This window comes from Tribolium castaneum, chromosome 1, assembly GCF_031307605.1.
Source record: "Tribolium castaneum strain GA2 chromosome 1, icTriCast1.1, whole genome shotgun sequence".
Classification (NCBI taxonomy): Eukaryota; Metazoa; Arthropoda; class Insecta; order Coleoptera; family Tenebrionidae; genus Tribolium; species Tribolium castaneum.
Window position 1 is genome coordinate 35,064,421 of NC_087394.1, and position 20,020 is coordinate 35,084,440.

A 20,020-nucleotide genomic window follows, 5' to 3' on the forward strand; every position below is an offset into this window, starting at 1 on the left:
GATCATACTACTTTAACTATTTAAGAAACTGGAAAGATTTTTTGACTGACACAAAAAATATAATTCTGTTGTAACAAAGAGGTGTAACTAGATCTCTCCATTAGGAAGAAGGTGAGGAAAAGATTAATAAATGATAATTAATTGATATAGTAAAATTCTTTTAATTTTGGTCGAATGTTGTAAAACGTTGTTGTCTTTCTTACTCTTCGAGAAAGTAGCTAGGAGCAAGTAAGATAAACGATGGGCCGCCCTCGGCTCGAGCCAGGGGTATACTGTCTTTCTCGCACTTAGGTCATTTAAAAGAGACACGAAACTTTCGCAAGCCCAACTACGCCACCCACCCAAAATATATCAGTGATTCTCAACATGTTCAAATAATGCAACAAGCGCAGACAAGTAAATTTTATTTACAAAAAATGTATAAAAATATTAAATGTACAATATTTACAAATCTATTTACGATTTAATTAACATTTCACTCTCACTTTCAGTAGCAGTATCGTCAAATTCTCCGAAATCACTATCACTATCACTATCATTATCCGAATTCCCGTTAATGATAATTTCTTTTTGCACCTGGTCAAGATAAATTTGTTTTTTTAAGTCTTCCTCTATTAGTTTGTCGCAATGATTGACTGTGTTGCTCCAAACTTCTGGTGTAACTTGATTTAAAGCCTTTTGCTACGTTTGTAAAATAGATTCACCGGTGGAATCAACTTTCCCGATATGTTTGTCGTAAAAAGTTTTACTTACGCCCAAACATGTTCTATCGGATTATAGTGACATTGATAAGGCGGCAATCTTAATACTTTATGGCCATGTTCTTCAACAAGTTTGTCTAATTTGTAATTAATATCCTGTTTATTAGACTTTGCAATTGTTAAAAATTCTTGTTTAAAAGCATTTTGTGGGTGCACTATTTTTTTCTCTTCGAGCCACCTTTTAATTTCGTCTTTTTTCCATGATGACGACAATGCTGTTTACAAATTGTTTACATTAAAAAGTCTTTGGGATTTAAAAATCACTTCCAAATTGAAATTCATAATTAACATGTATATTTGTTGGTAATAGTAAACATTTTGTTTATAAAGTTGACCAGGCAAACAAACAAAAGACATATTAATTTATTTAACAGCAATAAACATAACAAATACCAAAGTGGCATCCCATAGTTTGGGAACGACTGGTAGACCCTCCCATTTTCCGCTACGCTTGACGGTTTGTATTTTGTTTCGCTCATTCGCATAGTAACAACAAAGACAAAACTAGTAGCAGATGGGAAAGTGTTATTTGATACATTTATACAACATTCGACCAAAATTAAAAGAATTTTACTATAATAGTTTATTTTAACTGAAATCTGGGGTAACCTGAAAACTAAAAAGCAAATTCTCGCTGAATTTGCACCGGAACTCGTTAGAGAAAATGTGGCATTTTCGAACTAGTAGTTAGATAACTATTCCCATATTGAGAATTGTTTGATAATAAATGTATCATAAAGGTTAAATTCCGTTCATGCTTCCATACGAAAGTACGAGGAATTTTTCAATACCATTTCCCTACACTTTGAAATGCTGCAAATTCTATTGAACTAAATAGAATATCTGTATAAAAACGACCAAACAAAATGTGAATCACATTTTGAAAAACAAGGATTGTTTCGAAAATCCGCCCTACGATGGTGATTTTTCCCGAATTCCGTCGTCCGTCCCATAGCCGTATTTTCGATAGATTGAATAGCCAGAGCGGCCGAAGTAATAAATACGGGTGAGAAAATCTCCGGGTTCGATAAAAGATTCCAACGGCTGAGCTTCTGGGTTTGGTAGCTGGAAGGATGTGCATTGCAAGTTGACGGTGCATGAAATGAACAGGGCTACATCCCTCTTACATGCCCGACGCGGTGAGTTTCAGACATTGTGACGTATGAGTCTTTGCACAGCTCAATAGCCTGAAAAGAGCGGCCTTTCCGACCCGGATTCTTTACACATGTAAAGGATATAGCTCTGAAAAGATGTTTGCGTCAAAAAAACCGAACACCGCGTCGAAAATCATCGTTTCTCTTATGAAACTAATTACACACTCCACCAAACCTAATTAATTCCCAATCGATACGTAACTTTGCGAGTAAATTGGTTTCTTGTGGCCCCCATGACCCGATCGGCAAATAAACACTTCTGGAATTTGCAAAAAACTAACGCATGCACCAATTGGTTTGATCAAAGCTAATCACTTCGGTGATTCCTCTGTAAACTGCTTACGCATATTGCACAGATTCATCTTTAACAATGCTATTATGACACAATGTATTATGCAACAGCGTAAATGGGAATGAATGTAATTTATATTATATCGCACTTTCACGGTTCAATAGCATCCAGAGTGCAATTGAATTTAACACAAATGTCATACAATGTGAATGGATGACACAGCGGGCACAATTTTTTAAACCCGCACACCAACAAAACAAACACTCAATGCGTAAAATGTTCCCTACACCCAGGAAGAGCATCTCCTGGTCCAATTTTCCAACCCTTTCGACCAGCAGTCAACGTTTTCGTTTTTAAAGCCGCCATTCCATCGAAATATATTCCACAGTTTTACGGTTGGGATCTTTGATTAGCACTCTTGCTCGATACATGGCACTCCGATCGGTATGCGGAGGTGGCACGGTTGATCCGTCCAATTTCCGGTCCCGGTTTCCCATTCCGGCATTTAACGGGCGACATCTACTGCGGGCACCCTTGATTTCCCGCAAGCTAAGACTTGTTTCCGGTTTTGACTCGATAACGCCCCTATAACTCTACGGCTTTTCCACTGAAAAATTGTTTAATTCCCGTACGGCACACACGCACTGATTAAATTAATTTATTGAATTATTGCTTTATTAGGAGGAAAAAGAGTCCCCTAGCTTATGCAGGAATAAGCACCTGATTTATTGTGCGGAATTCGACACCTGTTCCGGGATTAGAACGCCATTTTGGACAGGATAAACACATGCGAACAAATCGAATTAAAATATGATCATGCTTCCAGATTTTCGAAAATTTTAACTGTGATGTTACGTATACAGCGGTCAGATGTGAAATATTGAGGTCAATACTTGTGCCCCTAAGGGTGAATTAATAATATGAAAGCCCTTTATTAAAACTTCCCCACATATGAAGTCAAAAAAGAGCCCCAAGCCATTGTTTTTGATTCTACGTCGTTGAAGTGTATCCTCGTCAGATCCGGTGGATATTTGAGTGTGCATCTGGACCAGTCGTAGGCTCAAAAGCCATTATTACGAGAGCGGGTGGAAAATGTGTTGCCCTTTTTAATAAATGGCTGAACCTTGCAAATTTTGTCTTTGTGTGTGCTGAGCAAATTTCAGATAATAATGTTGACTCAATTCAACCAACTGGGTCCGTAATTAAAAAATAACTCTGCTAATTATGACCTGAAACGTTATTAATTAGGTGAAATATGTCGCCGTTAAGAGTTCCGTTGGCCAGCGCGAGGGCTGTGTAAATATTTATGCAATTAGGGCATGTGTGTGGCACCGACCTGGTGGTGGCTCTATCCAGGGAAATTTTCTACTAAATTAGCCTGTCCGCAAAAAAGTGAAAAAAATCACGTGTGTGTGCGCGCATAGGCAGGCGTCGAGACGACACACGGAAATGTTCCTAATTATTCCCGTGGCTTGTGGACATGTTGAAAGTTGTTTTTGTTTTTGATTCATTATGTCGGTTGCGACTTTAGTTTTGCGCCCTATTTATATTCGTTTGTTCTATTGCCGTCCCCCTGTTTTCAAGTGTAATTAATCTCCGACTCGAATTAAATATACACATTAACTTTTTGCCAGACCGTGCAAAATTAACCGGACGCTAAATGAATTTCGCCTCAGTGTGAATATGAGCTTAATTAACGTGTTGTGTTGTCTTTAAATTAAAAAGGGTTCGATGCTAGGGACGCGTTTAACTGCCATCACCCAAATGACAGCCTTCTAATAACGAGGCTAATAGCCTTATTCATCCAATCAATCAAACTATGCAAAACTGTTACATAACGACAGCATATTCAGCACATTTTGCCCAAAAATACATAAAAAAATACAGCTTTAAAACATTTAAATTGATTACTGTAGGAATTGACCGGTAAAAAACCGGCGCCTCCACCATTTTCTATAAATCCAAAAAGTTCTGTTTCAACCATATCTATATACAAACTTCATAAATCATAAATTAAAGGGTTGCTTGCAACGTTGTTGCCTATTTTAACTTGTTTTGTACGTTACGTAATAAAAGAAAGGAATTAAAGTTAAAAGCAGTATCATTCTGCAACTAACCAAAAATTGGAGCTAACCCGGCGCATCCACCAAGTTTCGAACTCCTCGTCCGTATTTATGACCGTAATTAAAAAACATAAATGACCCATTTATTCACCTCTGGTGGTTTTAATTTACCCAAACTTTAGAGAATACTACAGAATGTTTTAGACGATCCACGTCTACAGTTCAGGTAGAGAATCGTTTAATTCCTCAAGTTGAGTAAAGACCCTCTTAAATATCAATAATTGATGCGTTAAAAGTAGATGCGCTCGTGACGCTCGTAAATATCGCGTTACCGTAAAAGAATGCTTCGGCGTCACCTTTCGAACAGCGAGAAATCCATTTAAGGTGATGGCATGCGGATACATTTTGGAGCAATATGGAACCGACTTTGCCACCTACCACCATGCATTTTTCATGCATCATAATGACCCATATAGAGGTGCAATGTTTCGCTATTGATGAGTTTTCAGCAAATTAGAAAGCGTTTCAGAATACATTCGAGACGTCACCTTCAACGCGATAACGCCCATCTCAAGAGAGAGAAGAAACGGCGAGAAGAGAGAGTTTGCCAACTTTTGCGGCACGGTCTTATTAAAAATGCATATCAGATTTTATAGGAAGCACAAAATATCCTGCGCAAACTTCGCCAGTAAATTTTACAGTTAATTCTATTACCATTTCCTAAATAATCCCTTAAATGAATTAAGACCATCCGCATTTTCTATTTTCAAAAATTTATACTGTGGCTACAGCAAAAATTAATGAGGTTTTTATGCGAAAGGGGACCCTAAAGCAATATACGCAAAGTTTTATTGCCAGGAAGAAAAATGCACTGCTGATGACAGGAAAAAATAAAACCCAAAATAATAATTTATTCATCACGTACTCCTAATTCAAAAATATTAGCAACTGGTGATACTTCCACGAAAGGAAATGTTTTAGCTACCGCTACAGTTCGTGAGTTTTCTAGAATTCCTATAAATAGGTGTTATCAAAGCGAGCGTAAAGGGCTATTTTACAAAAATTATGCTTAAGCATGGTCGGCAACCTGTCGATGTCGGGTCAGCGATCACGGCAAATATTCCATTTTATCCTGGCAAGAAGTTGGTCGAGTATATAGCGTGATCGCCGACGCTGCCGCCGTCCAATCGATAGCGACTTAACACGCACCTGGGGGCCATCACACGTTCCGATGCTAATGGAATCCACTCGGTCCCCGAGTAGAAACCTGGCCGAAACGGCTCCGATTTCACAAAGGGTGTTCGGAGCACAGATCGCATTTCCAATCAAACAGTGTGTTGGCCGTAGGGCCCCTTTGAAGCCCGTCGACAAGTGGCCTCGTTAAGAGCGCTAAGTGGGGACCCCGACCCGTACGCAATTAGCCAAAAATCGACCGATCTGGGCCGTCTGACGATGAGGACAAAACGTATTTGTGGCAAAAACGAAATGAAAAATTGAATTTCAAAGCGGGTTACAAAGTTTTTTGTGCAATAAGGAAAATTGTATTGGATAAGGTCAGGTCAAATTACGGCGATATTGTTCTCAATAATTCAGGCAAGCAACAACTGAAACCAGTCTGCCAAAAAAACGAAAGAATTGCTAATTAAGAAGTTCCTGCGGTTGAGAGAAACTTTGTTGAAATCGAGTAAGAATGGAAACGAACGATCGACTCTTCCTTTTAAACCCAGCACTCGAAGAGTCTAAATGAGGAGCGCTTAAAAATAACTTCAATAAAATTTAATAAACTAGTTTTATATTTACTTCCTTAATTGGGTGCAAGTCTTGAAAGTGGCAACACTGCAGTAGAAATCATACTAAACTACAAAAGACAAACACTTCAAGCTTGCTCCTACACCATTTTATAATTCACCAAAATATATAATAATTTTTTTTTAAAACACACCTAACTTTATGAAAATAAAGTAAAAATGTTTACTACCCACACCGAAGCCTACCCACACAAAACTTCCTTTTGAAAATGTTCATTATTAAATACATTTGTAACATGACTCGTAAATAAAATTTATCATGTAAATAAATAATTAATTGGCAAAAACCAACAGTACAGTTTGCAAACTTGCTATTAACAGCTATCAACCGTCACTTCTAAAACTTAGTAATGCACTAGTCTGAATGCAACAACTGTTTAGATTAAAACAATCAAAATATATTGGTAACATGGTGTGCTAAAGCATCCAAGCAGACTTTGCGTAGTACTAATAATGCATGTACCTAACTAACAAAGCAATTTCTAAATCAAAATTATTAAATACGCTTTAGAGGCACACTGAATGTGGAGAAGGCAAACTTTCCAACATCGATAAAATACGAGCAGCTTAACACTTTTATGAATGCTTGGCATCCTATTAGCATTTACTGTCGAAACTCGAACGTGATGGTTAAAAAAATTCATAATCTTAATTTTAGTGCAAGCTTTCGAAAAATCGGTTCCCTGGTGATAAGGTAAAAATTTCCGGCGTCGATAGTCTAATACCAGCAACTTTCAATTTCCTAAACCCGCCCCAAGTAACTCGATAAATTATTTTTTGTTTGTGATCGATTTGTTGAGCACTCTCAATATTAAACGGGCAATTAAATAGTCGTCCATCGAATGCGAACTGGTCAATATTGAAAATGTCTCATAAATTACAACAAAATGGCAAATGACCTGTTTCTTTCTCGTCAAAAGGTCGAGGTCGATATGGCATTTTTCCTATCGAAGCCGTCACGAAAAAAAAAATGAAAGAAAACAACGGAAAACATTATACACTGTCCGACATAATTTACGGCAAGTAGAGATCGATACGCGTCACCGTGAATATTTCATTCTGTTTCGAAGTGAGAAATTCTGTTAATGTTTGAAATTGGCGTGCATTTTTCATCGCGCTGCATATGCGATTTACATAGTCATGAAATTTTAATCGAGTCCTCTCTACGTGCCACCTCTGTGTCTTCCCTCTGACTACGTAAAAAATCGCAAATCTCCGAAAACAGATTCGCGCCAACAGTGAACCGTTCCGACAAAAAGCAGCCCAGAAATGTCACTCCGACCCTTGGGTGGATCGCGTGTTATGTCGTCATTTTCGTTCGTGTAACGTTTGCGCGTCTCATGCCGTATTAATCGAGTGCGCTTGCACGGTAGTTCGCAACAAAGAAACATAAAAAGCTTATTTCTATAAAGTTCGGGATTTAAAACAAACAGCACCCTACCCTTCTCAGATCCAGATCCCTGACAATTACCGCTAAAAGCCGAGGGCGCGCACACGGCCCAGCTTGTGTGCTATGTACAAATAAACCTCCGAAATCGGAGACTTAATCTCGTGCAAATGCGCTAATTTAATTAAATTTACCTGAGGATGGATGGTCCATTAAAAAAACACAACAGCAAACGCCAACAAGCTAATGGCGGACAGCGAAAATGACGTGACTTATGGCCAATTTCATTAGACATCTGCGGTTTGTACGCTCGCAATTGAGATTTATTTTTGTCGAGCGACACACTTCGCCCGGTCGTCTTGGTTTCCTACCTAAGATTTCCCCGGAGAGCGACTCTAATTTGATAAGGGTGTAATTGCAGAAATGGTGAATTAAGAATAAAGCCTAATAAAAAAATCTCTTTGCAGAAAATTTCATTTCGGAATTCCAAAAACAGCCACTTAACAATGGCGAATAACAACTCCTTCAAATTCCCATAAAACTTCTGCATCTACAATTTTTATATTAAATATCGTGTGATTGTAGCTACACGGAACAGTTGTTGTAACTTTATATCTCTGGCCACATATTACCCTCTTTTGAATTTTTAGTCAATTCTCAACCTTAAATATGATTTTTTCTGCCTTCTTCTCATTCTAATTGGTCCATTATTGGATCAACTGCACGTACAAGAAAAATTACAAGCTTACAAAAACATAGATCGGTTAGAAGGCACATCTCTGTCCTCCAGGTAGCGCCAGAAAAGGAAAAAAGCTCACACACGAGTCGAGTGTTGTAGTGATCGTTAAAAAGTCGCTGCTTTCAGAGAGAAGGCAACTTGAACAATTTTACTCGGGGCAAAAGTCATAATATACAAGAAAAACATTGCGGGCCGGATATTGCTAAATCAAGAATAATACACGAGCGGAACTTTTCCCCCTGAAACCAAATCATGCAATCAACCGAACGTTTAGGATTTATCTTTATTTTTTACAAGTCCACCTTTTTTGTTGCTCGTTATTTTTAACGTTAGGGGAGTGCCTGGATTGTTTGCTTCGACAACAATTCGAAATTCAGTTTAAGGTGCCTTTACACAGGTTACTCGCAACAGAATTTACATTTATTTTTTACGCAAAATTCATAAACATAATATGGAAATCAGGATCGAAATTCAATTCGTAAATCTTGAATTATGATAATCACCAAAAGACGAACGGCTACGTTTCAGTACTAAAACTTTTATTAAAACAAGTAGCAATTTTGTTGCACTAATAAACTTTTAGTTAAAGAAAAACAGTAACTTAATTCATCGCGTGGACATAAACTTTACAACCTCAGTAAACTTTTTTCAAAATTATCCAACTTATAAACTTGAAATATTTAAATTGGGCACACATCACATGCTTTTGTGAAACTAGGTGCAGAAAAAGCAAATTCAGTTAGTGTATTTTATGGCTTTTTGGACACATAAAGCGAGTTTATTTAATTTACTATTCGCCCTGTTAGTACAGAAGCATCAGCAATCAACTAATTGTGGAAAAATATGTTATGTGATGCTAAACAATTTGTTAGCAGTGGTAGCAGCCTTTCATTGGTTTATTAATTACATCATCATCAAAATACAAACAATTTTCCATTAAAACAGTAAACTACCGCCCAAAAACTTGACAAACTTTCCGAGCCAATATAAATACTACTCCAAAAATCAAACAATGCAGAAAAAGCTTTCTAGCAATATTAAAAATCACTTTTTGCCCCTCAACCTGCACCAATTACGGCATAAATAGGATGACGCTGATGAGTGAATTATAAAAGAAGTCGAGGGCGTCAGCAACATGACATCAATTAGTTAATGTGCCTCTATGAGGTTGTGTACGAAATGAGAGGGACGCAAGAGGCCGCTTCTAATGTCAACATCAATTACTTTAATGATTGTTATTGCAGTGGACGACAGGGAAGGCAACCTCAAGAACGAGACGTTTTAATTTTATCTTATATCATTGGGAAAACTGAGCAAGGCGTAAAATTTAATTTCACTTCTTTTGTAATGTCCTTTCAAAAAATCACAATTAAATTTGTACATGCTAAGAGAAGCAAACACTAGAAAAATCGTAATAGAACTCAAATTTCATTCTCACATGAAAAAGAATTCCTATTAATTATTTATTAAATTTTCTCGGCTAGTTCAACTTAATTCAGTGAAAAGGATGCGATAACAGATGTGAATCCTGTTATTAACAAAACAAAGTAATAAAAAAACGGTTGTAGAGATCGTGGACAGAAATAATAAAATTTTCGTCCAACGTGGAATAAATGAAATAAGCGAAAAGTGTTGTTTCAAACCGGCGTAACGACGTGACAGTTTGAATATTCGACAGTCCAAAATATTTTTCTGAATAAGACTCCCAAATGTACATTGTTGCATATTTACCGATTCGATATCGCAATCGTAATGATAACTGACAGTAAAATGAAATAACTGAAAATGAATTGGCTCATGGATTACGCTATACTGTAATTTATTACTTAATGGAATAATTTAATCAAAATATCTCGATGAAACTTATTGCTGTCTGACACATCAGACCTGCTTCGGTAATTAACCTAGCCGTTACACTGAATACAGTCTTATCCAATTTATTTCATCACAATTCCGGACTGACAAAAAATCGATGGAGATCTGTTTCAATCTAGAAAGGGGCTTCTGAAAAATTCTCCCTGCCCGTTGAATAAATTAATCGCGGGATAACCTCTGGCCCTGGCTAAAAAAGGACCTTTCTGATGAAAAATTACAGGGTAATTTCGAAGTGGATGGAAAATGTTCCAAATTAACGGCCAGTGCATAATTTATCGGGCACTTACTCGATGTAGGTTCGCATATACAGCTCGGGACAGACATCAGGACACGGACGAATCCTATTTCAACATTCAAATATTTATTATTCCCAACTAACCGTCAGTCAATACCCTAGGTATCCTCCGATAACAAAACCGATCCGAGAGTAAAGATGCCTCACCTGAAGATAGCGCTTTAAAGTTCACTCGCCTATTCGCAAAACAATTCGCTATCTAAATTTTTAATAAGCGTTTTGTTCGTTACTTTAACGCATTGTCAGACCTAGTTTCAATTTGTCCGTCTATTGTGTTGCAGACGTTTAAGAGAAGTGAGCAATACTCTTTTTTTAAACCAAATGGCAAACAATCCGTTATACTCATTTGAAAAAAGCGAAAAAATCTCATGAAAAAAGCGACAATTCTAGTTCCTGATTCTCATTTAATTTCTTGCGTTCTTCGCGACAAATTCCATAATCCTTACAATCTTTTTGTTTCGTTTTTTTTCTACGCGCGGTCTGATTTACGCCAGACATCCAAGAAGAGAAAATTTCCTCGGCAATCGCGTTACTGCTGTGATTTTTCTTACAAGAGAGAGCGTGGGACGAAAAAACCTCCGAACGTCTCTCGCAAGAATTAAATTATCAGACCGGGCGCCGTAGAATCGTAAATTGCAATGAAGTTAAATTGCCGAAATAAATAATAGGGCGGTTAGGTGTGGGTGATATTTTGTCGCCCGAAAAACCAACCTCGTCGAAGAGGAGCTGAATTTCGCGCGGAGGAGCTTAAATCTCACCGACATTATGAAATTCAGAATACGCTCTCTCTAGTCAAATTTATTCCGGATTTTCGCGTTCTCCCGTGTGTTTGTGGAAATATCATTGCAGATATTAAACCGGAGAAAAGAGTTTTTCTCTTCCGATAAAAGCTCGCGCAATAAAAGTAACTAGTCAAACTTTTCAGATGTTTAGAATCAACATCGGTTAAGTTCGTGCCAGTAAATCACCATTTAATTGAAGTCTGCTGGTATATCTGGAGTGCATTCGGAGCTGTATAGATGATAGTCATGCGACTGTACAGGGCGTTCCAACTTATACCGCCGGCCAACAAATAAACACTTCAATTTCAAATATTTTTTTAATTATTTCAAATATTTCCTTCTGAAGTTGACTTTCGTCCACAAATTACCCAATAACATTTAAACACGAAGTCGGAATTATATTCGACTTGACAAATTCTTGTGAATTACACAGACACAGAAACTCTATTTTTATCTATTTTTTGGCGGATAGTAAAACTTGGAATACCTTGTAGCCGAATAAAGGAGAGTAACTTACCGTTGGAGAGGACTTGGCCTGTAGTTGCGAGGATGATGATGGCCAAGACTGAAGCCCCCGATAAAATTCCGGGGAACGTCATCATCTACCTAGATATGGAATAAGAAAGAACAGATATAGCAAACCCTTTTAGGTATCCTTTGTTTGGAGGAGCGGTAATTGTATCACAGGTACACTTTAAAATAAACACACTACGGAGAATCACAGTTGGACTTCGGGGAGCGTCACGATCCACCCCCTTCAAAGAGGGAAATTACAACTATAATACGACGAAACGTTTGGAAGTGCGTCGAAAAACCACGAAATTGCAACACTACGACATCCTATGAATATAAACGTCGACTTTACAACACTCATAAAATTGAACTAGCGATGAAATATTGATATGACCCGGTGATTCTTATTCGAGCCTTCATGGCAAACTCCAGCTTTCTTCCTGTGGTTCGACGAGCTAGTGCGATTCGAGGAGGTCCTCATTTTCCACGTCTATTTCCCGCACCATTGGAGGACAAAGCGCTACAAACTTAGAGGATCTGAACGCGAACGATCTTCATCTTTTCAAAATCTTCTGGTCACGTGTGTTTAAGATCGGTGCCGAAGAAGGGGCGTGCTTTTGTCGCCGGTAGCGTGGCCACTACTGACGCGTGCGAGAGACCTGGACGCCAAGCGTCGGTGACGCCGCGGCGCACGTTTTCCGCGCCGGCCCGCGTCTTGTACATGCAGATGCAGAGATTACCATCTCGAGTGGCTGCCATTAGCCACCCCGAAACTAGATTGGTTTTCGATTATATCGTCTGATGTTCGCGCCGAAACGAGTTGACGATTGCCCTCCAACTACCCGACGAAAACTACCCCCGTTTCGATATATACGACAATTGATCATTCGCTCGCTCACACACAATCCCAACTTTTCAATTCATAACTTATTTAATGGCGCCACGCTAAAGCATTACCGTCACGTAAGTGCCTACGACCCCTGCGAAACTAAATTAGAAAGGGTTTTTTCCGAGAGCTAGGGTTTATGAAAGCCGGGACACTATTCTTTCCAAGGAGAAAGTCATTAATTATTTCGCTTTATTTGCGCGTTTATCGACAGTTGTTTCAAAGTCAATGGAGACGCGATCAAGCCATCACCTATCTTTGACGGCTCTGTAAAGATTTTCCGGCAAAAACACTTAATCCCACCCAACTCTCATTTAGGATTACGTCATAAGCATTTTTGTCTGGGAAAAGCAATTTTTATTATTAGCGATTTCTTTGTAAGAAAAATTAATTATTAAAAAAATTCTTCAAATCAACTTGCTCTCATAAACTGTGATAATTAACGCCTAATCATCAGATTACCTCCCTCGCTGTTAGATCGTCCCAAACCCACGTCGCGGCGTGAATTCCTAATAAAAACGTCATGAAGGCGTTGGCGAAAAAATTTGCCATTCAAATCTGCTCGGACAGGAGAAAGACCCAAATTAATTATTAACTACACGGTCGATTTTAGAATAAAGGTATACGAGAACGCGACGGTCGGATGTAATCAAGACCGTCAGAATAAAATGGAAACATTGCGGTTAGATCGTACCTCGTTCATCCATTTACTATCATCCGACAACACCTACCGAATTCCATTAGCGGTATAGTGAAACTTACAATATAGCCGAGTTATTATTGAATTAATTTACGACCTGCCCACCCTCTACATGATTAATTTATCTGGCAGCGACCGATTCGGCCTAGTACTAAGGAGTTCGTCGCAGCTTCAACCGTCCAAGTGGAGTTAATTTTCCAATCTGGTACACAACAATCAACGTATACAATAAGCTCATCTGCCATACAACACCCGATAATTAACAGACTTTCCTCTTGACGACGCGAGATCGTAGAAATAGTGCCTCGGAGGTAACAAAGCGTCCATTTTACAAAAAAAGAAAAGAAGAAAAATCTATATCGGTGGTCCCATCCAATTATCTAAAGTCGATTCGTTCGAACTTTGCTAGTTAAAGATAGTTTGACGCAAATCCGATCGTCATGTGATTTATTTAAAACGCCACAGCAAGTTCGTACTGTTGCAGCTCATCGGATAATGGCCAATCGGAAGCTGAGGCGGTTGCTGCGGACGCCAAACCACCGAGTAATGAACAAACTTTGGATCACCGGAGGGACAAAAAATCAATCTAAATTCTACAGTAATTAGACACAAGAACAAAACAAAAATTAATCGGATGAACTACGAAAGAAAAGCCCCATTAAACCCCAATAAAAATCGTTAAGCAAACAAAACTTTAACTTTTAAATTCACAGAGCTTTATTCAAATTATTTTTAGAAAAATAACTGCAATACGGCAATAGTCAATTACACTGACCCGGCGCATCCACCATTTTTAAATACTTGCTTTGTGATAGAATAAATTTAAAAAATTCTCAAATAATCATACATCAAAGATATTCCAGTTTTTGTTTTTTTACATAATAAACATACCCATTCTAAAAGTCCTGTTTTTTCTATTTTTTCCTATTGTTCCAACCAACCAACAAAATCGAAATATTTAACGCCCTAATCCCAAAAAGTTATCGCTATTGATCGCATGAAATAGCAACTCTTTGATCGGTAGAACACAAATTTAAAGTTTTTTTAGTTGGAACAAATAAAGCGCTGGTATTAAAAAGTTTTCCAGACGTAGTATTTATATTGATTAGAACTTGGAACAAATTAGTTCGAGTGATAATAACGTTACTGTGAAAACAGCACGACATTCGATCAAAAGCACATTCCGGTCGTGATTCAGTCAATATCCGTTTTGTCATTTTTCCCCGCAACATGATTTTTTTTACAATATTTTAATTCGGACTAAAAAACACATAAACCCTGGGGGCTTTATAAAATCCATTTTTAATTTGTTTCATCATGTTTGATGTGTTTTAAACTAATATTTGCAATTGCGCTTAAAAAAACCATACCGCGTAGCGACATTTAATTTTTTCAAACTGTTTTATCAACTCAATTAGTTCCACCGAAATGTATCTATAAATAGCTGAACTTGTTGGTTTTGCTGTGTTGATCATAAATGTATAATATCAGAAAGGTTATTATCTCTTAAATTAGTAAACGTAATTGCTGGATTGGGACGGCAACATTACTTTAATATTTCAACGTTGATACAAAATTAAAATTTCAATTTAAACCGTAAAGAATAGATCTCCTTGAAATTAATTCGTACAAAGGTGATCTAAAATTAAAACGAAGAGATTTATTTCTATAAAAAGGGAGACCCGATTTCCTCATATTGTTGCATTAAAATTGCAACACAAAGTTCTGAAAAATTCATAATAGCGCATCCACTATATACGTAAAGTAAACTTTATGCATCTATCTCATTACATTTACGATATTGCAAAGTAATAAAGGGGAAACTCCCCAGCTTAAGCAAATTTCTGCAGGAAAAGTTACTTGAACCTTGTAAGGGTTATCCTGCTAATGGTTACGTTATTTAAATTTGCTGAAAAGTCAATTCGATGAATGTAAAGAGATCAAAGCCGGAGCAAAGACAATGAGACGAATCAGACGAAACAGCCGGACAAATATTGAATCTTTAATTAAATCCAGTGAAATCAATGGCCAAGCAGAACCTAGCGCATACCGACAATGATTACTCCCTGGGAATTATTTAAATCAGAAAGCGGGAACGATTAGATGTGCAACGGTAGCTGGTGCATACATTTTGCGATGCATCTAAATGAGACCTCGGTCGACTATAGCTTAAATTAATGCAATACAGACTTACGTAAGCCACGGGCGAAAAGGAAAGCTAGCGAATCGCTCACTTGACAAATTACCTTCATTTCGTCGTGTATAGACCCGAACCTGGCGGATTAATTATGTTTACGAAAGCGATCCTCTAATAGAAACATCAGTCTTGATGGATTCGCACCTGTGGACGCCACACTGCTTAAATTTTTACCCAAAAAACGAAAGTTTTCGTCCGATTGTTCAACACGAAATGAGAAAATTTGCTCATGTGCAAAATGAGAATTCCTTCCGCTATTCTCTCTGTGTATCTAACGCAAACAGAGTTCCCGACATCATTCGCCCGACGTATAGGTACCTCTTCGGTTCTGCCATCCAATATAATTACGATGGTCGGCCACTTGAACAATTAAATTGCCGGTGAAGTCGCGCCCCTCGACTAGTGAGATAAAGCTATTTATAGAACGAAATCCGAATTTGCATAAGCGTATGCGTACAGGTGAACAAATCCCCCATTTCAACAAAAGATCTCCCAAAAGGTGATGTCTTTCTGCTCGCTGCTCCTCTTCATTCTGTTTTAATCCAAGCGGAATCTTTTTTAATTGGGAATTGTGTCGTTTCATTCCCGGGAATTAGCAACGGAAACGTCAAGAAATCCCCAACCAAACTGACCACCGAGCCTCGAAATGGATACATAGAACAGCACTTTACGAAATATAATATCCTCGAAAATAATAAAAGTGGTCGCATTAATGAAACAATCCGAAATTATTTATTGTTGGTTACCCTACAATCACTCGAATACCATTTTTCTGCAAAAGAAAGTGTTCTGTTCACAAAAACTAAAGAAAAAACCTCTCGGTAATTGTGAAATTATGCAAAGTAATCAGAGACTCAATTCTGTTTTCTTAAAGCCGCAATTTGTTAGGTTTTCGTCATAAAACTGCGACGTCAGCTCACACTTTACAGCGTAAAGTTCTAAGGACCTCAAGACAGACCAATTATTATTATTCGCCGCTAATAGAATTCTTTTGGAGGCACTAGAGTTCCACTCGTTGTCCCACCGTACGCTTCAAAAAGGGTTCATCGCGGTTTTCCGGTTGACATTTGTCGCAGTTATGAAACAGACAGATCTTGTAATTAACATTTGGGAATTGTTTCATCTAGAAAAGCACTTGTAAAGGCTCAGCATTATCACAATTCAAATGTCAAAGCTAATTATTTGACTTCGACCTCTCGCTAATTCCATTTTCGCTGAACAATGCCGACAGAACTAAGAACTTAATTTTTATCCGGATAACATAAAGGACGAATAATAAGCTCTGTCTCCGAGCGTTCTATAATTTACCCGGGCGAAAATTAAAACTGACATTCGAAAATTGAATACTTCGTTCTGAAACAAGTGTGGAAACGCATCTTTCGACGGATCTACATGGTGAAATATTGATCCAGTAAGGATTCGAAACTTCAGAAGCGCTTTAGATCTTCCGTGCCATTGTTATGGGATTATATCAACTATTTAAGATTTTCCGTTCTAGTTTGTCTTTGACTCAAGCAAGTAGATTATGCATTTCGTGCGATATATTCAAGAAGTTAAAAGATATACACAGAAAATCGATTTAGGTTATGTGTATTATGGTTCATTGATCGTAACTCTCAATAAGCGAAAATGAAATATAGCCGGCACCTATTGGGCTGGAGCTTGTCGCAGGCTGAGTATTCACCGATAAAATATGGCCGACAGGGACTCTTACCTCAAATATTGCCTCGTGGATAACAAGAACGGTTCAAATTCATTTATGATAATTCACGAAATGTTGTCGACAGTGCCGAACGTCGTTAGGTCAATCAAGACAACTCATCCGACTCACCTGAAAGGGATTTGAATAAAGTGCGATACTCAAAAGCAGGATTCCTTTCTGGCCATAATCCCTACAAAAAACGTGGGCGTCTTTTTCTTCTCTCCCTCTTTTCTCCCTTAGTGGAAACTTGTAGTTGACAATGGCCATCGTTAGGTCAATCAAAATTTTGGATAGAGTTCGGACGCAGTGGAAGTTTAGGAAGGTTCAGGATGCGTGGGTCGCGTCAATACAACGTATCTATCAGTACATATCAAGCATCAAGATAGCTAATGTGTGTTTATATATTGTGGCGTGGAAACATTTATCCTACTTTCAACAGTTAATCGAACCGAATTCATCCATTACTGGTCCGCAATTAAGCGTACACACAACATCCATTCTACTTTCGACTGGCACTCGGTTCGATATGGCCGACGGAAAGCATTCATTATGAAAGCCGATATTTCCATCCGACTGTGAAAAAGCACGGCGATGCGTCACCGGACGTTTTTCACCGCAAGCAAAACGGTGCTACTTTTAATTGCCGGTTTATACATGCAGCTCGCCTAGAAAACGGACCATTATGCGACCGACCACTTCAATACCGTATGCAATTTGCACGGAAATATACGAGCTCTATCTTGGGAGACAAAAACTTTCCACTATAATCATTCCAACGAGTAGTTTGAATTATTTAGCTCATGTGGGCTGCTTTCGCCTCTTTTCAGTTTTCGAACGGCTAAACTTTTATCAGTTTTTACCCAACAGCACAAAAACTCTCACACCATTCATAACGCTGCATACGATTACGAAAACTACCTTCTACCTTCTTAAAATATTTGCACAACTATCAAATTCACACTGTACTGGCATACACCAAAACTCAAAAAAAATTCGATTCAAGAAAACCATCCTGATTCTGCTATTTTGCTTTTTAATAACAGAGAGATGTCCTGACATAGAAAATCTTATGAGCATGTGCAGACCGCATCGTGTTTGAAATTCCATTTTCTTGCTCCTTAGCTTAGTTTGGCAATTATTGAACTGAACTAATGTCGAATTCAATTTAGCAAAATGTAAATAAACCAGGAGCGGTCAGTGTTAACCGTAACCGCCAAATATTTGCATAACCTTCGGCATAAAAACCACTTGCCTTTACCCAATAATTGAATACCACCTCCTACGTGCCTGCTTGGCCGAGGTTCTATCATCAAGGGAGTCGTATTTAATGATCGTCACTAGTGCAAATATCTAACAAATTTACCGGAAATTAGTAACCTTCCTCTAACATCAAGAGACCCAAAGTCTGATACCTTATCCAAACAAGTGTCCGACAAGTGATATTTTCTTCGGTCCCAACTCTCGTCCTATTTTTTTTTCTGTTCAAATACGAAGTGTGACGTGACATTGGCCACTAAAGTATTAATTTATAGTGGAAACCGACACTTCCCTCCCAGCCCGCTTTAAATTCTTATGGGAGCTCGACCGGGGAAGTTTCTCGAATTGGCCATTACAAAGATAAAAGGTATCTAATAAAAGCGAAAAGTGTTGTCCGGAATGTTTGTTCGATGGTCTGTGAAGTCATATAAAGGCCCGGTAGCTGTCAAGTTTCAATAACACACACCTTGTCCCTTGTGTCGAAACTGGAGACTCTTCCGACAAGAAAAGAGGAGTGGCCCTCGCAGTTACTATCGCATTTCAGACGGCTAAATCATTCCAATTGGTTCGTTATTTCGAAAAAAACAACAAACATCACAATTCTTTGATATTTTTTCATGTCGAAAGCTAAATTATACCAATTCGCGGTCTTTAATAGCAGTCAAAGACCGTGGCAAGGTGCTATCGATTCCACAAAGAAGACATCTTGTTACACGCCTCCTTTGATACAGTTTTAGTTTAACTTCGGCTGTGTAATACCCAGCGCGCAAAATAAATACCCACAGCCATTACCCGGAGTATTTGCATGAACCCGATGAAAATTTCCAGCTGCGTGTCATACAGTGATTAGAAAATATGACATAAATTCTGATTTCCCTATGTGCGGCATAATTTCGATGGTCGAGACACGCCCGAACGGAATGCACCTCCGCCGTTAGTAATTCGAAACGTTTTAGTAAATAGTGGAGGAAAATTGTAGCGTAGCCAGGTCGATGGAAATCCCACGACGATAAATTTCTTTAATGCTTCTCGAAACGCACAAAACCTTAATGAAATGCATCGTCGCTTCCACCTCGAAAAGCACTAACAACGCATTGTTCCATCAAATATTAAACAGACGAACGGAAAAGCTACCCCATGTGGCCGCTCTCCAGAGAATAGGCGTCGATGAAATCACCATTATCGCTGATCAAATTTTTACCAGTTGAAATTAAACAAGGAAACGAGTCAAAATTAAGTCCGGCTCGAGTTGCATCATCGTTATTCTCGAAAAATTACGAGCCTGATGGACCAATCTCGTGTTAGGTCTACGGCACAATGCCTCAAGTGGAAAACTCGGTAAGGCACTCGACGTTTACTCGAACAGGCGGACAGCATAAAACAAACTTCCTAGATGCTTTCCACTCGACAGTTTGAAAAGACTATCTCGAGAGTTGTGCTAGATCCAACTTTTGATGTGTATCGACTGGAAGTATCCACCGCCCCTTGCATACACGTCGCATCAATTTGTACAATTTCACCCTCCATAAAAATCTTTTTTGTCCGAGTTGGTTTTTGGTCGCGCTGATGAAATTACGAATTAAAATCTATTTTTCGTCAGAGTACGGAC

General features: G+C 38.3%; 1 protein-coding gene across 8 annotated transcripts in view; it reads right to left on the reverse strand.

Annotated features, from left to right (window-relative positions):
- Lar (Leukocyte-antigen-related-like) overlaps positions 1–20,020 on the reverse strand; it is a 205,258-nt gene that overhangs the window by 80,249 nt on the left and 104,989 nt on the right. For all 8 annotated transcript variants that reach the window (XM_064357111.1, XM_064357119.1, XM_064357116.1 and 5 more), the window contains one exon: positions 11,674–11,762. In XM_064357111.1, coding sequence (XP_064213181.1) covers positions 11,674–11,758 — 85 coding nt within the window. In that variant the 5' untranslated portion in view covers positions 11,759–11,762. The remainder of the gene's footprint in view (positions 1–11,673; positions 11,763–20,020) is intronic.